The 23830-nt window shown below is 42.1% G+C and overlaps 2 protein-coding genes across 3 annotated transcripts in view; one reads left to right on the top strand and one right to left on the bottom strand.

Moving 5' to 3' along the window:
* Positions 1-545: 545 nt before the first annotated feature.
* On the bottom strand, positions 546-16438 carry SUPT7L (SPT7 like, STAGA complex subunit gamma). Of its 2 annotated transcripts, none has more exons than XM_042456482.1 (5): positions 16338-16438; positions 12330-13001; positions 7151-7475; positions 5560-5797; positions 546-3068 (listed from the first exon to the last, which is right to left on the bottom strand). In XM_042456482.1, exons 2-5 carry the CDS (start codon positions 12740-12742, stop codon positions 2803-2805), a joined length of 1242 nt encoding a protein of 413 aa, XP_042312416.1. In that variant the 5' UTR covers positions 12743-13001; positions 16338-16438; the 3' UTR covers positions 546-2802. The 2 variants fall into 2 exon arrangements, with proteins under 2 accessions (XP_042312416.1, XP_042312408.1); XM_042456474.1 differs by having other exon boundaries at positions 16316-16403.
* A 183-nt stretch (positions 16439-16621) lies between these two features.
* LOC121924914 (solute carrier family 4 member 1 adaptor protein) overlaps positions 16622-23830 on the top strand; it is a 30556-nt gene continuing 23347 nt past the window's right edge. The window contains 1 exon segment of the mRNA XM_042456462.1: positions 16622-17368. Coding sequence (XP_042312396.1) covers positions 16802-17368 — 567 coding nt within the window. The 5' untranslated portion in view covers positions 16622-16801.

The raw sequence follows: 23830 nt of genomic DNA, 5'->3' as shown, positions 1-23830 counted from the left end.
TGCACTACAGTTGCTGCAGCTGAATTTCAACATCAATGGTCACAAAAGCACGCTACCCACAGAGGATTGTGAGGCAGCTACTGCAGCCCTCAACCCAAAATTGCCCAACTTTGAGCTAAACACTACTTAACCTAAAACAGATATAGAAATGTTTGATCTCTTCACAGCTACAGAAAGAGAGAAAAAGGAGGAATATACTGAAAATGGGTCAAGGATTGTTCTCACAATTTATAATTACATCTGAACATAGTCAATAGATGCAGGGAAAAGCATTACTTGTACAGTAGATGGTTAGAGATGTAATTGGATAACTTTCCCATACCAATCATATATTTCTGTTAGAATATTTTATTGGGGGGGGGGGGGAACGGGGGATTAATTTTCATGGATGTAGAAAAATTCCATAACATCTTGTATGTCCAAAGTAACATCACCATAAAGTTTCTATGTGTCCCCTATCTCTTAGGCATATGATACGCTTACCATTAACATTCCAAATACACCAGCAATTATTTACAGACTTCAAAAATCAGTGAAGATTTTAACTGTGTCAACCATGTCCCAGAGGCACATTTATTGCTTTCATGAAATGATACTTTGCCATTTACAAAAAAATACTTGACTAGGTAGCATGATAATGATTTTTAAGTTCTGTTTTTAATTAACCACATTTTAAACACAATTTGAGCAAGTCGGCTTTGTGAACTACCACTCCACAAATCCACCAGCCAGCCTTGTCATTAGTCTTGTCAAAAAGAGACAGAACAAACCAGAGAATATTTTTTTAAAAATTGTACAACATTTTGTAAAAGGCAATCTTTCAAAAAAGGCAAAGCAAACTGTAATGTCTTAGCAATGAACCAGCCAAATTAGAAACAGCAACATTGGGACTCAATTGTTTCAGGAATACAGCTAAACAGACTTAATAGGAACATAAATGGTCTGGTGAAATATATTAACATAAAGAGTTAGTACTTTTTGGTGGACTTCATGGACTGCTATTAAGACAATTTATCTACTACAAACCCTGTATTTAAAGTGAAAAGAACTTAAGCCACTTAGTTTGAATAATGTAAAAACATCAGATAATCTTTGTCCCATTCTGTCAATGGGAAAAGAATAACAAAAATGGAGGAAAGTTTGGTCATGGATGGTAGAAGTAATACCTTCAATTACACCAGCAGGAATAGTGTTTGGATTTGGATTTAAGTGTATGTTTGAACTTAAATTTAAAAACTGAATTTTCATTTGGACATATTTTTGAAAGTATGATACTTGAATTTTAGTTTGCAGAAATATTTAATTTTGGAGTTTGATTTAAAGTGGATTTAATATTTCAACTTTGAAAATTAATATTTTAAAGTACTGATCTAACATTAAGTTTGGCACAAGAGGAATATGTATGCTGAATGTCCACGTTGTCTTTTTTATATCTATACATTATAGATATAACATATAGTTATAAATATTTTTATGAAATTACAAGTCATAGGATCTCTTGCCCCATTTCCAAAATAAGACCAAGCTCTGATTTTAAAACCTAGGTAGGGACATGATGGGCAATAGGAAATTCCCAGGGGCCTGTGCTACTGCCATAAACCTTTTTTTAGAACCTAAATATCCTAAAGGCATTTGATTCTGGAAGCTAAGTATGGGAGATCACCAACAAATACCAGGTGCTGTAGGGAATACCTCAAGAGGGAGGAACTGGCAAAACCACAACTGAGTATTCTTTGCCTAAGAAAATCCTATAAAATTTATGGGGTTGCCATAAATCAACAGGTGATTTGAAGGGACTTATGCGCACACACCTCAGATCATATTATATATTACAAGCACACTGGATGTTTAAAAGTTTCCCAAAAAAAAAAATGTATGCCCATACTTTTAAACTGCACACTGTTACCAACAAAGGAACTCAAATTTTCAACTGACAATATTATTGACTTTGATGAATGTTAAATATGTAGTATGCCTCCCTTTCAGAAAATACTTTTAAAAACAGTATTAATGTAATAAACTAACAACAGTAAGCTATTTCTTGAAAGAGCAGAGAAAATGGGGAAAAATTAAAGGAAATAAAAATAAACAATTTCTGAAGTCCACCAAGAGTTTTATCTTTTAAGGCTAGCTCTCAACAATGAACAGTCAATACCTTTAAAATCTGTAAGCACAGATTAAATTGGTACAAAAAGCAAAGAGGGCATTCAGTTGAAACAGACACATATGCAGGCAGGGTCAATTTTGCAATTCGCTGCAACTGCACCATTGTCTTTCCACATGATTAGCTGAAGAAAAATTAAATATGCAACATTTATAAAATAAAGTTAACTTGTACAAATAACCAGCAATTATAGCAACTGCTATAAGGCAATGGTTTCCCCACCTCTGATACAGGCAAACAAAAATATTGTGCTGAAAGTATATTCTTTCAAAATATAAATGTATGGCATTAGAAATACAAAATTCCTTACACTCCAGTTCAATTTTTTTTTTTATGCTTATGCACTCTTTCACCACCAGTTTGTGTTAGGAAAGGTGATAGGAAAGCTATTGCCTTTCACCATAAACAGCCACCCAAACTAGTCTTTTTGCAAAACCATCCTATGATGTGTGTGTGCACGGATGCTATTCTATTAAAAACTATCTGGTCTTTTAATAAGTAATGAGCACAGAGAAAGAGATAGGAAAGACAAAAGACTGCATGGAAATCCAAAACTGCTTGTTCTGTTGATCAGAATCCTATGTGCTACCAGGTTCTTTGTGAAATCAGTTCTCCCATCATCATCCACAGATCAAAGTTCACATCTTCTTCATCTTCTTCTTGCTGCGTTGGTTGAAGACTGGTGAAGATCCCATCAGGCTGTCAGGGGAATGAGAACCGTAACTGCTTTCAGAGCCATTTGGGCTCTGTGGCATGCCTGCTTCACTCATGCCTGACATGGGCTCCTCAAACACATCACTGCTCAGGACTCCATGATGGCCATGGACGTTGCCTTCCTCGCTCTCTTGTGGCTCCATTTTCACTGGAGCCAAGTTCCAAAGTGGGGAAGTATTCACCTCACCACCTAGAGTTGGAGATAAAAAAAAGAGTGAGGCTTGTAATGCAGAGCAAGATATGAGAAACAACCATAAGACAAAAAAAAGCAATGAAACTGGTGAACTGGGTAGTTTCGAAACATAACATGTTAAGAAATAAATAATAGCAGACAAAAAAAATGTTAACATTTTGAGCCATCTCTGATACAGTTTAACTTCATCTGGAACCTTGACAAAGTTTTGATGGATCCCAAAGAAAGGATGAGTGAAGCAAAGATACCATGAAGCAATGCACTGAGTGGAAGGTTGGTTGCAAATAGGGAAGATGGAAAGAACATAACAAAACAACACAAGAGCAATTGCCTGGAAGCTGTTTTATTTTCCTAAAACACTTCTCCACTTTATGTCTAGCTTTAACACACTGTACAAATGGGTGTGGGGTGGTGGTGGTACACTCTTCAGCAACCTAGTTGCCAAACCACAAAGGCCCCTGTGGTGAAAATAAAGATTATAAAGAGTAGAATGTCATCTTCTTGATTAATAACAATTTCTCCACTATTAGAAAATCATAGGGCACTTGGTATAGTGCCAATATGCTAATCTCCCATTCTTAAGCAGTGAGAAAAAGTCATATTAAGATTTTCACATGAAGTACTCAAATCCCCAAATGGTACAGGAATCGCTTGCTGCATCCTCTGACAGAACAAGAGGATTTCAAATTTCTGAGGCATTGCAGAAAAGCAATAAGCCACAGCAGAACATCAAAAGATTTGTATTTTCAAAAGGATATTCTTTAAAAAGTTAAAGAGTCTGCAATCTCAACTCCTTTAAAGTCAGAGTCAGCTAAGGTTAATAGAAGAGACCTTGGGTTTTGTGTGTGTGTGTTTAAAGGGCTTCTAAGTGGAACACTTATTACTGCAGGGAACCATGAAGTTCAGCAGACTAGAAACCAAGCAAAACAGAAACAAAAGAACAAATTAAGGCTGGGGTGGGGGCAACTTTCAAGAACTTTTCCTATAGAAATGAGAGATCATGAAAGTGGTATGTTTAAAAGTCCTAATGGCTAAAGTATTGGATGAAGTAATGGATAGTCTTACATCAACAATCTTCTATGCATGCTTATTATTAGGTCTCAGTTGGGAGGGAGAACTTCAAAGAGTGGGATGTATTCCATAGTGGTTTCATCCTTCAGTTCTCTGCTTCAGACAACCAAACACATTAGTTTTATGGATGTAAATAAAAATAAAGAAACAGTGAAAAGTTTTTTGGTATCTTAATTGGCAACAAGTTTTCTTTGGCCTAAGCTATTGTGGACTGCAGCCTACTTCAAGGGATGCAGGTGGACCAAAGTTTCTGTAAGCCTTTAGCCCAAAACAGATGGGCTTTGCAGGGATCAAGGCTGCTGCATTAAGGCATACTCCTGAGCAGACATGCATATATATTTGGCCCTCAGTATCCATGGCGGATCTGTTCTGCCCCCCCCATACCAAAATCCATGGATGCTCAAGTTCTGTTGACCCCAGTGGCAGTGCATGCATGCAGCCATGCCACTATCAAGGACAACAGGACTTCAATGGTGGCGCATGCACATGGCCATGCCGCCATTAGGGACAGCCCCGTTGTCCCCAGTGGTAGCGCATGCATGCAGCTACACTGCCCTTAGGGACAATAAAACTTCCACCCTGCCACTGGGGACAATGTAGACTGTCCCTAATAGTGGCATGGCCACATGAACATGCCATCCCCAGATGCTTGAATCCACGGATGGCTAAGGGCCAACTGTAATTGAACTATGCTTTGTATGTTTGATGGTAAACAATGAATATTAATAAGAATTACATCTAATCTCACCCACTTCACTTTGGCTCCATTCCTTGGCTTTAGTCCTGCCCACTGCTAGAATGTGGTCTCTGAGACATTACCAAAGTTAGGATGTTTTCTCACCCTTCCTGTAACACTGAAACTAAAGGTCAAGTTAGTCCCTTGACATGAATATCTAGTCATAACTGACTGTAAGGGGCAGTGCTCATCTCTGTTACTAAGCTGAAGAGCCAGCGTTGTCTGAAGACGAATTCGGTGGTCATGTGGCCAACATGAAGGCAGTGAATGCTATTACTTTCCCACCAATGTGGTACCTATTTATCTACTTGTATTTCCATGCTTCCAAACTGGTATGTTAGCAGAAGCTGGAACTAGTGACAGGAGCTCACCCCATCATGCAGCACTTGGGCCTCGAACTGCCAACTTTCCAATCTTCCAATCAGCTGGCGTTTTAACCACTAAGCCACCATATTCCATAACACTACCATCATCTTATAACACTATCATCATCCTATTTAAATAAACAAGTTGTCAAAGGGCTATCATGCAATTGAAAATGTGAAAAATGGCAAAACATCTAAACTAACACACTTTCCACAATCACTATTTTAGCTTAGAACAATTGAGCCATAAGAACCAACACTGCGACTTTCACTTCTGCTTGGATAAGTCTAGCTCCTTTGCAATAGTAGTGTGTACCTGATGTCTGTGGTGATGTCTCTGCTTCCAGGTTGGCTGAAAAACGCTCACTCTGGGCTCCAAGCACTCCCACAGGCAAAGACTGGTCTCCAGAGGCTAAATCCCCCTCCAGTTCTTCACTCATGGGAAATGTGATGTCACTGACTGGTTCCTCCTTGATTTTCACAGGTTTCATATCTTCTGCTGCCTTCTCAGGGTTGACAAGCTTTTCATACTCTTCAGAGAGCTGCTTGCTGATCTGCCAGTGACCCATTTAGAAAAGAAAAATAGACATGGTGGAGCTGTGGTATCTAAATTGTACTGTGGAGAGAAGGCATAATCTTTCTACCAACATGTTCACATATTTTGAAATTGGTAGAATGTTTATCCCCTAGGAGCTGTGGCCTGGTGGTGTTCATTTGGCAAAGACCTCATGCAAAGACCTCTCCACTCTGCAAGATCTAAACAAGTCAGCACAAAGAGAGATTGGGCTATGCTGGTGGAAAGATGACACCTTCTCTGAACTGAAAAGAGCTGGGTTAATTTAAGCATTTGAAGTAATTATGATTTAAATCTTTTTATTATCAGTAAAGATTTAAAAAATCAAAATTAATTCACCTACTTATTAAATTCAGCTCTTTCAGCTGTATAGACTACAGCAAACCACTGTACCAGTTCCATTGAAATGAACAGGAACTGTGCGACTAGATTAATATCTAAATGTATGAACAAAATAAATGAATGGAAATGAAAGAGCAAGTTGTCAGTGCTTAGTCAAAGAAAATAAATATTCTGTGTTCTGAAAATTGAGTTTTCCTTGAAAGCTGACATGATGTTCTCATACAAAACCTTAGAATTCCTGTTGCAGGAAACACATCTGAGATCTACATCAAATGTTTCAGAATCAGATCTAGCTAATGCAGTGTGGAAGCCTCCAAAGAAAGGCTCTTTCCCATATAACTTGTAATAAAAGAATTTAAAGATCACATAGGAGAAGTCACCAGTACTGGCATGGTGTGAAATCACAAAACGTACTCTTCTCATGTCTGCCAATAGGACAAGAACACTGTGGAAAGGCATAATATTGCAATGGCTACTACATACCTCAGGTAGTCCTGGAAGTAACTTATTTTCACTCCGATATGCAAGAGTGGAAGAAATTCCCACTGGTTTCACTCATTACCTTTCATTAGCAGTCCAGGAAAGAACCCTTAACACCAGGAAATTCTGTATGCTACAAGCTGTGTAATATCTCCATTTGACGTAAAGCAATGAGAAGCCCCAGCCTCCATGGCATGTTTTCCCAATGAAGTGAAATTCTTGCTAATGCCCAAAGCACACATCCGCAAGCACACCTGAGCAATGAACTGTGACTCTGAAGGGTCTGATTCCCCATTCAGCCATAAAACCCACTGGGTGACCTTGAGCAAGTCACATGCTCTCACACTCAGGGGAATGCAATGGCAAACCTTCCCTTGAACAAATCTTGCCAAGAAAACCCCATCATGATAGGTTCGCCTTAGGATCATCATAAGTCGGAAATGACAGCAACAAATCAAAGGTATTACTTTGCTTACCTTGCTTTGAGCACACCACTTGCTCCTTGGCTTACCTGTAGCATATAACTATGATAATCTTTAATCCGGTGTTGCCAGAACTTCTGCAGAGAGAGCACACTTCCAATGCCCACTTCATGGAAGACCTGTTCCATGACATCTGGGAAAGGCGTCTGCCCTAGCCGAGCTTCTCGGTCCACAGCAAAACGCAGCAGCTTCGTAAACTTCAAGCAGTACTCATGAGCAATGTCTGTCAGAGTCTCTAAGACGCTCTCATTTGCACATTCAAAGCCTGCGTGAGCCAAAATCGTGGCTACGGACTGGTAGAGAAGCTGGCGGCAGGAGGTCCAACTTAACTCAGTTACTGGCTCTCCTTTGCCTCTGAAAGCAGACACAGGACAGAAATGCCTTGCTGAAAATGGAGGAAGATGCACCCACTACTAGTGTGAATGGGGACAGTAGTGTCACCGGGGGGTGCAGGCTGCACTGGGTGACATCTCAGAAGAGGGGGGTGACACTCGATCAGCCCCCTGCATCATCCATGCATACACACATGCCGCCTCATGCCCCTGTGTGCGCTGGTCTGGTCCGTGCACGTGCTGCTCCACCTTCCCACACACACCGCTCTGGTCAGCACGCACACTGGTCTTTGCACGCATGCTCTGTCCTGAGTGCCCCTGTCCTCGTAAACCCCACAGGAAGTCCTGTCCCAGAAGTCCCACCATCCGCACTGGATGACATCTGGTACACTAATGCCACTGAATGGAGATAAACATTTCAAGCACATCTAATGTCTTATACTACTTGAAATAGAAGACAAACTTTTTATAACAACTTTCTTAAAGTAAAAGGTTTGGTCTTGACTTCAAAGTTAGCTTTAAAAAAAATAGAAATATGTACCAAAAAAAGCTGCTGTTGCACATTTTTCAGTGTTCAAAGTGAAGTACAGGTATTTGCTTTGAGATACTGTACTGTACTTAAATCCTGCAACTTTACCTCACAGCAAAACAGTAATATTAATATTTTTACAACCAAGTAGAAAACACCCTGTTTCTACAGGGAGCCCAGATATGAATGGATAAAGAGCCTAAAACTAAAAACTAACTTTGTCTCACATAATCCAAAAGCATTTTACATATTTTAAAATAAGCATACAAAACATTTGGGTAGCTACCTATCATTAATCAGTGTTTAGATTATGAGAAGTTGCAATCATAAATGTTTTACGTAGTGGCAGAATAAACTTCAGGATCAGACTGGCTGACGCTAGCTGTGGACATTATTCTAATTTTAAAATCTATACTCTGCAAGCTCACTATCTGAAATGACTTGGGCAGCTTTCCAAATATTCAGAGTACAGTACCATGTAACAATAGATTTAGGTATTTGACTAGTCACACAAATTGTTTAAGCTATCTTAAAGCAAGAATTCATGAGAATAACAAGACTTACCAGAATATAAAAAACAGTTCCTCAGATGTTATTAAAACTGAAGCAACAAAATGAAATTTTAAAAAATGTTCAGAAGGATTTAAACTATATTTCTATGTTAAAGTACCTACAGATAATACAGATGGCTAGCAAGAAAGAAAGAAAGAAAAGCTGCAGTGCTACTGACATTAAATACAGACCACCCTCCATATCTGCGGGTTTGCCATGCACAGATGTGAGCATCCGCGCATGGCAAGCCTGGGAGGGGCGGTGGCTGAGGGGAGAAGAGGAAGAGGAGGAAGAGCAACAGCAACGGAGGGGGTTAAGAGGAGGAGGAGGAGGGAGGACAAGGGGAAGGAAAAGCAGGAATATCTGCAGTGGCAATGGGAGGGGGAAGACAAAGAGGAGAAAGAAGGAAGAGGAAAGACGAGGAGAACGGCGGTGACAGAAGGGGGTAAGAGGAGGAGGAGGAGGGAGGAAGAACACGGAGGAAGAAGAGTGTCAGAAGCAGCAATGGGAAGGAGGGAGGGAGAAAAAGGAGGTGGAAAAAGGAGGAAGAGCTGCGGCAGTGGCAATGGAAGGGAGAAGAGGAGGAGGAGGCAGAGAAGAGGAGGAAGAGGTACCCATCACGTCACCGTCTGCTGCAGGTGGGCAGGGAGCAAAGTGTCATTGTCCTCAATGGCGGTGCAACCGCCCCACCATTGAGTACAATGGGACGAGCATCCACTGATTTTTGTATATGCCGAGGATCCGTTCTGGATGCCCCGCAGATGCCAAGGGCCCACTGTATTATCATCATGCAGTGTTTGACTATAGACTAACAATGTATAATCATCTGACAGCTGCCGTTCCCACTTCAAATTTCTAAATGTTGGCCCCATAGACAGGCCAAAATAAAGCTGCTTCGGGTCACTTTGGAGGTATGCTGTTTCAATGATGCATGCGTACTAAGAGTCTGGAAGCCGTGCCAAAGCCATGATCCAGTCCTAAGGACTAGAGTGCGGCTTTGGCGCAGCTTCCAGACTTTTAAGAGGCATGCATCATTGAAACAGCATACCTCCAAAGTGACCCGAAGCAGCTTTATTTTGGCCTGTCTGTATGGGGCCTTTGATTAGTAAAAACTAGAGCTTACAGAAATCTACAACAATGTAAAAATAAAAAGTTAAGATAGTTAAGAAGCTGCTTTATACAAATTCAGATACCAACTCAGATCCATCAATCTCAGTATTGTCTACACCAGCCTTTCCCAAGGTGACTGAACATAAAATGTGTTCTATTGTTAATCTGGTGGTAGGTGGCATGGTACATTACTGAAGAGTGGAATGCTAGCATCTCTATTTCCTCCTGCCCCTGTAGTGTATAGAGCAGGGGTGGGTAAAATGTGGTCCTTCCAAGGCTGTTTTTCCAGTCCTCTAGAATCCCTGGACAGTGAGCTTGAAAGTTTTTTTCAAAAAAAGCCCAGAAGTGGATGTCTGGCTATTTTCTTTTTTTAGCAGTGCCACCCAGAAGGATCCCAGAGGCAAATAAATTGGCCTGGAGACCACTACAGCTGCCTAACCCTGGACAAACTATCTCTCTGAACAGAGCACAATGGCAAATCTGACAGCCCAGATAAATAAATCAATATGGATTAACAGGTTTCAGGCATCATGAGTTGTGTCATTTTCCGTTTTGATCCCTGAAAATGGCCACACGAAAATAGCCATAAAAAGTCCTATTGAAAGCAAGGCAAGGGGTTTCCTATTTTAAGTAAATAAATCATGTAGCCTATTTCCTGTTTAACAAGCATGTTAAGGCAATGGAATGCAGGTCCATTTGTTATGTGCAAAAGCAGCTTAGTTGTACAGAAACGGCTGAAGTTCATTCAAGTAAAATAATGGGATGAAATAACAGCCCTTTCCATGAAGAGAGCAAGTTTAGGAAAGCAAAGACTGCTTTCTCACAATTGCTTCAATTTTATGAAACATTACACTGCTGAGCTGTATTTTCAAAAAAATGCAATGCAATGGAATTTCGCTGTCTGACAGAAATTTGCTTCCAAACAAAATAAAGAGCAATGGTAATGAACTCTTTAAAAGACTAGATTAGTTATAGATCAAAGTAATGACACATATTGAAAGATTCAGATGTAGGGAAGCTTTTCAGCTGTTCAGCTATTCTAAAGTCTCTCATCGTAAACATGCTTTCCACTCCTGACTTTTTCCTTTCTTGGTCTGCTTATGGAAACAGGAGCAATTGCTAGCTGGGCCTCACCTATTAGCACTAGTGTCAGTCTGACAATCCCCAGCAACAAGTTGTTAACAATGACTGGAACACACATTGCAATTAGGAGCAATGCCTCTCTGCCCTGACACCTGATAACAGACCATGAAATCTGGCTTTGAGCCAAAGTTGAATAACACACAGTTATGGAAGAGTTACCTGGCAGCTGCTAAGTGCCAGGCTGTGACCAAACAGTCTAAGGCTGCATTTGCACTGCAGAAATAATGGAATTTGACACAACTTTAACTGGTGTGTGTCCATCCTATGGAATTCTGATTTGTAGTTTGTTGTGGCACTAGACTTCTCTGACAGAGAAGGCTAAATATCTCACAAAACTACAAATCCGAGGATTCCATAGCACTGAGTTACAGCAGTTAAAGTGGTGTCAAAGTGGATTTTCTGTAGTGCAGATGCAGCCTGAGTGGAGGATGGAATACAGGACTAATTCCCTCTGTGTCTGAAGTCCTAGAGCACTACATAAACAAAGAAATTTGGGCTTGGGTTTCAAATGCAAGCCTGTCAGCAATCCCACCCAAGCCTTAATACCTGATGCACCAAATATGGAAAACTAGTTATGAGTAGTGCAATATACAGTAGCCTTGTCTTTTCCCTCCTTTTTAAGAAAACAAGACTTGAGGCCCATTCACACTGCATTTTAACCTGGGCTCCAATCCAATTTAAATGAGGGTCGTTCATACTTGCGCCGGAATTTCATGACCCGAATCGGGGGGGTCGTTCATACTTGCACCGGGGTTTTCTAATCTGAATTGGGGGGGGCATGGTGTAAATCCTCCTTAACCTGGTGTTTTTTGCCATGGATTTTCTTGCGGTTCTTTTCAAAAGAATTTTTAGCTAATGGGAACTTGAAAATCGTTCCCATCCAATTTCTTCTTTCCTCCTCCTCTCCCTCAGCCACCCCCCCCATTCTTGCCTCCCTCCAGTCACCTCCGATTGCCCCCTCCGCTCTTGTGCTTCCTCCTCCTCCTCTGTCACCCCCGATCTTGCCTCCAATTGCCCCTCAGTCCTCCTCCTTGCCTCTAGCCACATCCGATTGCCCCCTCCGTTCTTGTCATTCCTCCTCTCCCTCTCCCTCAAGTCACCTCCACTCTTCCTCACCTTCCTCCTCCCCCCCCTTCTGCCAGGATTGTGGCATTTTACCCCATTGCCAAATGTGAACAGAATCCAGGGGTAAAATGCCACGATCGTGGTAAATCAATGCCACGGATAGAATCAATCATGGCATTTCAGGGAAATAACCTGGTTCCCACACCAGGTTATTTTTCAGTGCAAACAGGGCCTTGGAAACACTCCAATATACTCCCAACTCTGATACTATTCCAGCAGAGATGCCTTGACTGTGGATTTCCTTTGTTGGTAAGAGATTACACAAAATGGCCTTTGAGGAATTCCAAGTCTGCAATTCTATTCAATAATGTAAAAGTAACTGAACAATTGACCAGTGCAGGATGAGAGAACTTGGCAATAAACATTACTTTGGTGTGGCTCCAGAGGCAAACCCTCAATCACTAAACCACTACACACCTGTAAAAGTCACTTTCTGGATCACTGTGCCTCAACTGAAATGGCATCTTGGGTGTTTTGCTATCAAGTGGAAGTAAGTCATCAGGGATAGGTGGGGAGCCCGGACAGGTAGGCAAAGGCTCACTTTCTTCCATCTTAATGCCCTCCACTTGTTGTTGGTTCTGAGTCTGAGCCATGGCAATGAGGCTACGCAGCTTTCTATTGTGCTGGATCAGCTGGATGGTGTGAATGGTGAGGCTACAGGGCTCCGAAGGAATGTCCAGCATAGTAGTGGGCCTCGGCTTGTTGGCTGAAGGCTGATGCAATGGAGGATCCTGGACCTCCACAGTACGAAACTCTCGCTGAAGCAAGTCAAAAGAGCTGCGGTTGGCCTGGCTGGAGGAGATTGGGATCTCACCCCAGTAACGCATCATCTTTTTGTTGGCTGGTGTAACAATTTCCACTAAAACAATTCAGATGGCAAAAAACATCTCTTCTGAGATCCACTGCGGTTTCCTTAAACAAGGAAATGGACTTTTTGACCTAGTTAGAAAGATGAGGAACAGGGGAGGGGAGGATTTCAAAGTTATGCTGTCCACAGTTCTCATTCACAAGAGGAAGCCCCATTTAGTAAAGCATTCCTCATAAGATAGGTAGCCAAATATTCTTTCGACAGTTTTATCCTCACCGCCCCTAAAGAGAGAGAGAGAGAGAGAGAGAGAGAAAGCACTGACAAATTATCCTATTTTACAAAGAATCCCCATACATTCAAATGAGCTCCAGAGATAGATCTGAATATATGCTACCATTTACATTCTCAAAGGAAGAACAGTCATGGATTCTTTACCTCAGTAGTGTTTGATGCAAAGTATTATCAGATGCATAGAGCAGTCCTCACTAACCAAACCTGCATCTTTCTTGTCCATGCCATTTTAAAGCTATCACAGAAATAGTATTTTCATCACATCCATCGATCTGTTTTTCTCTTCTTTTCTGTAATATGTGCATGGACAATTTAACAACCAACAGGAAAATCTCTTGCAAAATGGAAGCCTTGCTGTTTTGACATTCTATGGCTCATAAAGCTTGGTTGTTAACTGCGCTCAAGTCAACTTTGATCCATGGAGACCCTATGAATGAGAGACCTCCATGTCATCCTATCCTGATAAAGCTATTTTTGGTTTAAATCCAAAACATTCAATCGGTACTTTTATAACACTGAAATCCTATACAGTCTCTATATTCATGGGGGTTAGGGGAATGTGACTCCTGCAAATATGGAAAATTGTGAATAACTCCATCCCCACTTAGAAGCCAATTAAAGGGAAGAGAAGCAGCGCTGCACACTCCTTTTTTCCCACCCTCCTGTCCCTTTAATTGGTTTCCTGCCCCTTCTCCTCCCCGATCCTTTCCCTGGACAGGCCAAGGAGAGGATCAGGGAGGAGAAGGCAAGAGGTGTCTTGCCTCCTCCAAGACCCTTTGCCTCCTGATCCTTTCCCTAGGGTTGGGATTGCCTCCCAATCCTTTCTCTGGAAAACCCAAGGAAAGGATCGGGAAGGAGAAGGCAAGAGGTGCCTTGGCCCTTCCAGAGCGTTCTCCTCCCCACCTTTCCCTGAGCAGCCCAAGGAGAGGATTGGGGAGAAGAAGGATCTTGGGGGGAGCGAGGAAAAGGCTTCTCCTGGCTTAGCCTGCCTGATCTCTCCCTGGGCTGCCCAAGGGGAGATCGGGTAGGGAAAGGAGGAGGAATACCCACAATAGTGGCCTTGACCTCATGAATAATCGAAACCATGAGTCTCAAGGCTGTGAATATGGAAGGCCGACTGTACTAACCTTTTGGGAGAGGGACATATAGAGACAGCTATGTACAGAGTGGGGGCTAACAATAATGAAAACACAGTGTATATAGGCAAAGGCTTATTTTACATAGAATGCTGAAGTAGACTACCTAAATACCCTAAAGGCAATAGATCCTTCAGTCCTGTTAGTACTTGGATGCAGATTGCCAACAAAAACCAGATGCTGTGGGCTATCTTTCAGAGGAAGAAACTGGCAAAACCTCCTCTTGAGTGTTCCTTGCCTAAGAAAAGGCAGTTAATGAGAGCTAAAGTCAACAGGTGACTTGAAGGCACACACACACACAACCTAAATACACCAAAGATCCTATGTGATTGTGGAAGCTATACAGGGTCAGCCCTGGTTAGTATTTTGATGGGACACTGCCAATGAATACTAGGTACTATATGCTGTATTTCAAAGGAAGGAACTGGCAAAACCTCCTTGGAGTAATCCTTGCCTAAGAAAACCTTATGAAATTCATGGGGGCACCATAAGATGACAGGCAATTTCAAAGCATACACACACATGGTGATCAGTGCCAGTGCATGAACCATTGGGCACTGGTCCATGAAAGAGATAGTAAAGGGTGCAAAGACAGTACCAGTCCCTGGCACAACTTGAAGGGGGGGGGGAAGAGTCAGCCATATCAGATAGTTTGGGAAACACCCGTTTTAAACTGCATCCCCTCTTACATCAGCCTTGGGAACATGGGGGTAGCAGCCACTGATTTGTGAAGAAGCCAAGCTCTTAAGGCAATCCACAGTTTTTTGAGCCAACACCAGTCAAAACAAACCGGTAATCATGCACAGTATGCATGCCAGAGTGCCAGTGTGGTGTGAGCAATTGACTAGGACTCTGGAGACCAGGATTCAATTTCCAGCTCGAATATGGAATATGGAATCCAACTGGGTGAATTTGGGCAAGTCACACTCTCTCAGCCTCAGAAGAAGGCAAAGGCAAAACCCCTCTGAGGAAACCTGCCATGATAACCCTAGGGTCGCCATAAGATGGAAACTATCTGAAGGCACACAGCAACAACAAAACATGCGCACAGAGAATAACAGTGCAGGAACACTGAGGCACTGTACAACATAATATATGCAAAATGAAGCAAAGTTGTACCCCTGGAGAAGTTAGGTTCCAGGCTGCCTCTTCACCACAGAAATTATGCAGAAATAGAGGCCCCCAACACCCCTTATATCTATCCAACCAATCCTCCATCCACACAGGCAGAGAGACACAGATGCACACCAGTCACCCATCTATTACTGGATTACTATGGAAGGCATATGGGCAACCCCACTGTGCCACACACACAGCCTGCCCTTTCCACATGCCATGTAAATGAGATAGACACAGAGCTTGGGCATATAGTAACATTCTGTAAATAACAACAGTACCATATTTGACCTGAGAGTTGAACCCTGGTCTCCAGAGTCCTAGTCTAGCCTACTCCACTCTGGCTCTCTGGCATGCAGACTGTGTATGCTTACTGGTTTGTTTTGACTACTATTGGCTCAAAGGACCATGGTATGTTTGGGGATAACAAGGATTTTAAAACAACAGTTTGTAACCTTGGAGGCATCTGCACTGTGGAAATAATGCAGTTTACATTGGTTTGACTGCCATGGCTCAATGCTACGAAATTCTAGGATCTGTAGTTTTGTGAGGTATTTAGACTTCTCTGGCAGAGAGCTCTGGTGCCACAACAAACTACAAATCCCAGGATTGCACAGGGAGTCAAAGCTGTGCCCAAACGCATTACTTCTGCAGTGCAAATGCAGCCCCCATTTAAAAAATTAAAATTCGACTTAATTAAGGTGAGCAGATGTTGTCCTCGCCACCAAGGAGGACCTGGCACTGCAAAATGGAGGGGGTTCAGGAAAAATGTAGGGACATGACCAAACAAAGGCTAGAAATAGACATCCATGCCTCTTAGCCATACTCAAAGGGGAGAACATTTTGAAATTCCGACAGGAGGAGGTTGAAACACAAGACATGATGTCCTGGAAAAGGAGGGCATCTGGTCACACTGAGGAGAAAGCACTGCGAAAATGTAGGACATTCAAACGAAGCTCAAAAGGAGGGCGTATCCGGGAAAAGGAGGACACCTGGTCAGCCTGCCCTTGGCGAGCAGCGCCTCCTTCTTGTCGGGACTTCACAAACTATACCTTCAAACTGTGCAAACTGTACCTTCAGCAGCCTCCATGGCGGTTCTCCCCTTACTGTCGTCCTCTCCCCCATTTCCGCCTCAGCTGCTCCCGGAGAGAAGCAGGCGAAGGAAGAGGACCAGCCTTGGGAGACCCGGAACTAAAGTGTCAGGGGAGCAGTTTCCGTAGGGGCCCATTAAAGAACGGACGCAGCAGGGACAAAATAGCGGAGGCATCTGAGGAGAACGAAGAAAGATTTTAAGAGACACGGAACCAAAGTGGGGGGAGCGGTTTCCACGGAGAGCCATTAAAGAACGGACGCAGGGATAAAATAGAAGAGAGGGAAGGCTTCAAGAGACCCGGAACCAAAGTGTCGAGGGAGCCGTTTGCGTAGGACCCATTAAGGAATGGAGAACGATTAGAGGGACGGTTTCAAGAGACCCGGAACCAAAATGTCGGGGGCGCGGTTTCCTTGGGGACCCATTAAAGAACGGACGCAGGGACAAAATGGCGGACGCCGCTGAGGAGAAAGAAGAGCGGGAAGGCTTCAAGAAGCCGTCCCTGCCCCCGCCGCCGCCTCCTCCTCCTCCGGGGCGAGGGAAGGAGGCCGAGGCGCCGGCTGTGGCGGCTCCGAAACCGGCTGTGAAAGCGCCTCGGGGCCCGGCGGCTCCTCCGCCTCCTCCATCCCTCCCGGAGTACGAGGAGCCTCCGTGGGGCGGCCTCTCCCCGGGCTACAGCCTGGAGGTGGTGAAGGGAGGCGCCGTGCTGGAGAGCGTGGGCCTGGGCGGCCGGAGCTGGGTGCTGGTGGGGCGGGCGCCGAGCTGCCACTTGTCCCTGGCTCACCCCTGTGTGTCGCGGCACCACGCCGTCCTCCAGCACCGGCCCTCGTCGGAAGAGGAGCCCCAGGGGGAAGGGGAAGGGGGAGGCCCCGCGCCGGGGCTCTACGTGTACGACCTGGACAGCGCCCACGGCACCTTCCTCAACAAAGCGCGGATCCCGCCCCGCACCTACTGCAGGGTCCGGGTCGGACACGTCCTCCGCTTCGGCGGCAGCAGCCGACTCTTCGTCCTTCAGGTGAGCCGAGGGTCGGTCTCATATACACACCCCTCTCGCCACCCATTTCCTCTCATTTCACACAATAGAGAACCCTTAGTATGTTGGCCTTAGCATCTTCTGCCCTGTGTAACAAAAACAAAACCCTTTAACCCACCAGAGATGCCAACATACCACTCTATCTGAGATATATGCTCTCAAAAGCAGATTACTATAGCAGAGTATGGAGTCATAGAGTTGGAAGAGACCCCAAGGGCCATCCAGTCCAACCCCATTCTGCCATGCAGGAACTCTCAGTCAAAGCATCCCCAATAGATGGCCATCCAGCCTCTGCTTAAAGACCTCCAAGGAAGGGTATTCCACCACTCTCTGAGGGAGTGTGTCCCACGGTCAAACAGCCCTTACTGTCAGGAAGTTCCTCCTAATGTTGAGGTGGAATCTCTTTTCCTGGAGCTTGCATCCATTGTTCCGTGTTCTAGTCTCTGGAGCAGCAGAAAACAAGCTTGCTCCCTCTTCAATATGACATCCTTTCAAATATTTAAACAGGGCTATCATATCACCTCTTAACCTTCTTTTCTCCTGGCTAAACATCCCCATCCCTGAGTCGTTCCTCATAGGGCAAAGTTTCCAACCTTTCACCATTTTTGTCCCCTCCTTTGGACACGCTCCAGTTTTCTCAATGTCCTTTTTGAATTGTGGTGCTCAGAACTGGACACAATATCCAGGTGGCGCCTGACCAGAGCGAATACAGTGCACTATTACTTCTCTTGATCTAGACCAGGGTTCCCAACCTGTGGGTCGGGACCCCTTTGGGGTTGATGACCTTTTATGGGGTGTGCCTAAGACCATTGGAAAACACCTATTTAATTACAGTTATGAAGTAGCAACAAATATAATTTCATGGGTTTGGGTCACCACAACATGAGGAACTGTATTAAAGGGTCGCGGCATTAGGAAGGTTGGGAACCACTGATCTAGACACTATACTTTTATGATGCAACCTAAAATGCATTGGCCTTTTTAGCTGCCGCATCACACTGTTGACTCATGTTCAACGTGGGTCGACTTGGACTCCTAGATCCCTTTCACATGTAGTTTCATTCAGCCAGGTGTCCCCCATCCTATATCTGTGCATTTATTTTCCGCCCTAAGTGCATACCTTACATTTCTCCGTGTTGAATTTCATTTTGTTAGCTTGGCCAGCTTTCTAGTCTATTCAGGTCATTTTGAATTTTGATCCTGTCCTCTGGGGTATTAGCTATTCCTCCTAATTGGTGTCATCGCAAATTGATGAGTATGCCCCCAATCTGTCATCCAGGGCATTGATAAAAATGTTGAACAGCAGGGGCCCAGGACAGAGCCCTGTGGGACCCCACTGGTCATTCTCCCAGGATGAAAGGAGCCATTGCTTTGGGTTTGGCTGGTCAACCAGCTTTCACTCCATCCATGGTAATAGGAAATACAAAGGATATTTCAAATTTTGTGCTGTGTTGTATATCTTTGCATTAGGAATTTTCTAGTTCTTTCATAACTGCCCTCCCAATTCCTAGTTTTCTTCTTTAACTAGACTGCAGTCTGATCAGTGTTTGGCCAAGGTATGGGAGCTCTTTTACTGTTTCTGTTTTCTCATTGTCTAGTTGAATTTGTGTAGTCTTCTGTGGACATTATTTTTGTTTTGTTTTTGTTGAGCAGTAAACCTGCTCTTTGCACTTCCTTGATCTTTCTTAGTATTTGTTCCAGGTCTGTGATTTTTTGTCTAGATATGGTGTCACTTGAATATCTTGGATTACTGATATTCCTTCCTCCTATCTTCACTCTTCCTCTTCTTGCATTCAAGCCTGCTCCAGTCATGTTGTCTATAGTTTCTCAAGCATTCAGTTATCAAATGTAACATATTTTGCAGGGCCCAGAGGAAGATCAAGAACCAGAATCAGAACTGACTGTACCCCAGTTGAAAGAATTGCGTAAACAGCAGCAAGCTAAATAGAGAAAACAATGCTGGGTGATGATTCTGATGAAGATCAAGAGAAAAAGGAAGAACAGAGATATAAAAAACAGTCAGGACAATGATTTAGTTGTTCCTGGGGAATTGGTAAGATAACTATTGCTATACACTTTGGAAATGTGAATTCAGTGGGTTTGTATCTTCACTTCTCTTTCTTCTACTGCTTTTGTATCTTTAACTTCTGTATAATTAGAAATAAATTCTGGTGTTTGTTTTTTTACAGTGGAGCTACTAAAAGTCTGTCCCAAGCGTTGAATATTTGGCTCCCTACTATTTGTTAATATTGGGATGGGGCCTATCTGCCAAACTCCTAGGTTATACTCTGATTGATGTCGTCCTACTCCCATAAAGTACACTGTTGGACAAATTCATACTAAATCTTTACAGTGTAGGAACTAAAAAAATGTTTGGACAATTTCGTGCCAACAGGATGGGCCAGGACAGGAGTGCAAAAAGCTATTTTGCAATAAGTCAGACCATTGATCCATTTATTCAGTATTGCCTGCACTAATACACATCGGTTCTCTGAGATTTCATAGTTTTGTATGAAAAGCAAATCTGTGACCATTTATAGAGCACCACAAGTACTGATTTTTGATAGATAGAGGCTGCAACACAGGCTGGGTTTCCCAGTTCCTTCATGTTCATGGTTTAACTTCACTGTGTATTAAATAGTTCAGTATGGTAGGGGCCTACATCAGTGCCATTAAAAACCATGTACATGACAGTGCTGTATACATTTATATCTATCTACTATTTATTTATTTCAAGGATTTATAACCGGCCTTTCTCCCAAATGGGATTCAAGGCAGGTTAATAATTTAAAAAGACAGAACAAAACATTGATGATAAAAGTTAAAAAATAATCACACATTACTAATATTAAAACATAAATTAAGAACAGTATAGTTGTAAATAATGATGATATAATAATAAAACAGTAAATACATCAGACTACCACTTTTAATATTCGAACTGACCTATAACACAGGCTTTTAGATGACTTTTGTATCTTAAAAAATAGTTTCTTCCTTAATATCATTGGAACGGCATCAACTATCTTGTACTTCTGCCTCATTTCCAATTTTTACTGCCCTTGTTTTTTCAGGGGAAGATGCAGAGGAGGAAGAAGGTGAAGAAAACCCAATAGCCATTGAGTTTCAGGAGGATCAGGAGGCTTTTTACTTGAAAGATCCAAAGAAGGCACTAAAAGGATTTTTTGACAGAGAAGGTATGTGTGTTGTCTGCCATGCGTTTTCACTGTCTGCTGGTGTCCAGCAGCATATTTTATTTTATTTTAGTTGTTTGCTACTTGTAACATTTTGATAATTCCAGAATGTTATTAAAACTTCAGCATACAGAAGAGCGCAAAAATATACTTATTACACACATACATTAGATGAAGGAATTGTGAAGGACAAATATCAAAGTCAAGAAATCATGAAAAAGCAGGTGCTCCTTGAAATAACCTGGACCCTTTTGGGATTTTAAAAGTAGCAACCAGCAATTTGAATTGGCTCCTAAGGTAGAAAACTGTATAGTTGTGGGCATAATACTAGGAATGAGATCTTCTCTCAGCAGCTTGAGTGCATTCTGCTCCAGTACATTTTTCTGATTATTCTTCAAAGGCAGAGCAACTAGAGTATTGACCTTGGCCATATATGCATTTTCTAGGAAAGGCTATAGCTTCTACACTGATAAACGGTACAATGGTACTTGCCAGCAAACCTAATCTTCAGAGGAATACCAACTTGCTAGATCAGCATTCCTGCTAATAAAAAGTGGATCACCCTGGACCAATTTAAGCCCCAGGGAGGTACTTTTTGAAACAAGAAATTACTTTTCCTCCCTACTTCTACTACTTAAAAAATCTCTCCAAAATGACCTGGGGCATCCAAAACATAGAAAAAGGGCTCTTGTTCCCTTGAGGGCATTGGGTGTAAAAAAAAAAAGCCAGTAAGTGTTTTTATTTGTCCTGAGTAGGTAATGTGTTTCCTTGTAGGTCCAAAGCATCCCTACTACGGGTCGAATGCCCTTGATATCTCAGATATTGTGGAAGAAGAATCTTGTTCTGTCTTTTTTGTGTCTGCTTCTATTTCTTTGCATGGGTGGGAGAGACATTGGTCTCACTGGCCTTTTCTATGTGCTAATATCATGTTTTACTTTGCTTCTTCTGTGTCCTTTAACCATTTAAAGAGTTTCAACTTTGTTGTGATTGTTCAGTCGGCTGTATCTCCTAAAAAGTAATGTGCGACAATCAGTGTTGGTGAAGAGATCACTAATTTCTAAAACCTAAATTAGGTTGTCAGCTAAATCTCCTTTATCTAGATTAGGATTCACTGTGGTAGTATCCCTTGATATGTATAAAGCCTTGAAAAACTGGAAAATTTCTAAAGCTTTAATCCAGCAAATATGTTCACCAGAATATATAATTAATCTGAGTGGAGCTGAACACAAATAGTTATCTGAAACAATTTCATAATGAGAGCTAGACTTCCTAGGGGTTCATGGATGAGTTCAAGACAGTTACAAAGTAATAATTCATTTAGTGTAAATTTGTATGTATAGTTAACATTACTTAACCGTTAAATACTTAAGTATTTGGTATCATTTACGCCAGTCATTGGACGCTAAGTATGCACTTAAACTCAGCTCATGTAATAGGTTCTTAGGACTTTACAGTGAAGTACGAACAGATTGATCTACTCAATATGACTGGCCTCTCCCATTCCAGTGGAACAATGAAAATTCTATTCGTAATACAGACTAGTTAACAGGTTTCATTCTGTTTTATTTCCAGGAGAGGAACTAGAATATGAATTTGAAGCCAAGGGACTGGCACCTGGCTTTGTAGGGGTGAAGTATGTATGTATAATACTGTGAAATTATTTTGTTAAGTTTTGTCTTTTCTCAGTGAGGATGAGGAAGGTGGTATATCCTGTAATCTTGAACTGGATTTGAACCTGGAATTGAGACATGAAAAGATTGGTCACAACATATTTATTGTTTACTACACATATATGACTTGACCAGAATGGCTCTTTATTTACTCTTTACTAAATATGTCTATATCAGAAAATATTTTAGAAAACATGAGGTCTTCCAAATGTTATTGAAATCATGATTGCAGTTTGACAACATTGGAATGCATATGATTACCACACATGGTTTGTACAATTTCAGCTTAATGTCTTGTATTTCCTAACTGAAAAGTTTGCTTGTACTAACAGTCGAAATTTCGCTCCTGTGTGCTAAAAATGACTCTTCTTTAGTTCTTCTAAAGTGTTGAGTAAAGGTAATGGAAGCCAAAATAGCCAACAGTAACAGAGAGAGACTGAAATGTTCTCTGTCCAGTTCCATCCATTGCCATTCTATTTAAGCACTGTTTCAGAATACCTCCATGCCAACAAAAGCCCTATTTTGAGTTCTTCATATCAAAAGAAAACAGTGGGCGGGCATGCTAGACCAGTACATTGGAACATTCGGATACGAAATACCCACGGTTACGAATTTTCGGATACGAAAAAATCCCAGGAATTATTGTTTCGGTTACGAATGTTTTTCGGTTACGAAAAAACTTTGTGCTTTTTTTTTTCGGCTTTTCGCACGAATCGCGCTTTTCCCCATTACCCATGCAATTCGGCTTACAAGCTTTTTCGTTCGAAAGCGCCGTGTTACGATTAATTATTCGAACCCGAGCACCATGTATCCCCCCATCCTCCTTTAATAAAAAGCTTAATCTGAATGGATAATCTCCACTTTCTGTAGACACTTGCCATATGATTTGGAACTCTGGATAATCAAGGCTATGCACACCCTTGCATTGTTTACTGTTGCAAGATGATATATTGAATTGGGCTAATTGGTTGCACAGACCTTACAAAGCATTCATCCTAGCTGGTAAGACATGGGCTTGAAGTCTTGATTACTAACAAAAGTAGTTCAAAAAAAATTACAGTTTTAAGATGTTTGATATGCGTGGACCACTGAAATTATTCATTGCTAAATCCGTGTGTATACTTCTTAATTTTGAGGGAAAGCACTAGGACTTCAGGAAACAAGCAAAACAATTTTAAAAAGCATGGGTGTTATTATGGGGTGGTCTCTAGTGGCTGTTTCTGGATGAATTTTAAACTCCTATTACTGCATCAATTAGGTAAGGAGCACTGTAATTACTCGACTATAATCAAGAAATTTATACCCAAAACCTGACCCTAAAATCTAGGTGTGATTTATGTATGGGTCAATATAGTTGCCATGTTTTGAGATTGACTGGAGAGCAGTTTGACAACAACAACAACAACAAACAGTAATATTGCTTATAAAGGCCTTAAAAAAGAGCCCTGATTTCCCACTCTCTCTGTGTGATTTCGGAAGAGCCTGAGGCACAAGAATAAGATCATTATTGAACTTGCTTTATACTTTAATCATCTCAATTGAATAGGCTCCCGGTAGACGATGCTTTAGGGAGCAGCTTT

The sequence above is a fragment of the Sceloporus undulatus genome, chromosome 1 (assembly GCF_019175285.1).
Source record: "Sceloporus undulatus isolate JIND9_A2432 ecotype Alabama chromosome 1, SceUnd_v1.1, whole genome shotgun sequence".
Classification (NCBI taxonomy): Eukaryota; Metazoa; Chordata; class Lepidosauria; order Squamata; family Phrynosomatidae; genus Sceloporus; species Sceloporus undulatus.
This window is presented reverse-complemented; position numbering and strand designations above follow the sequence as displayed.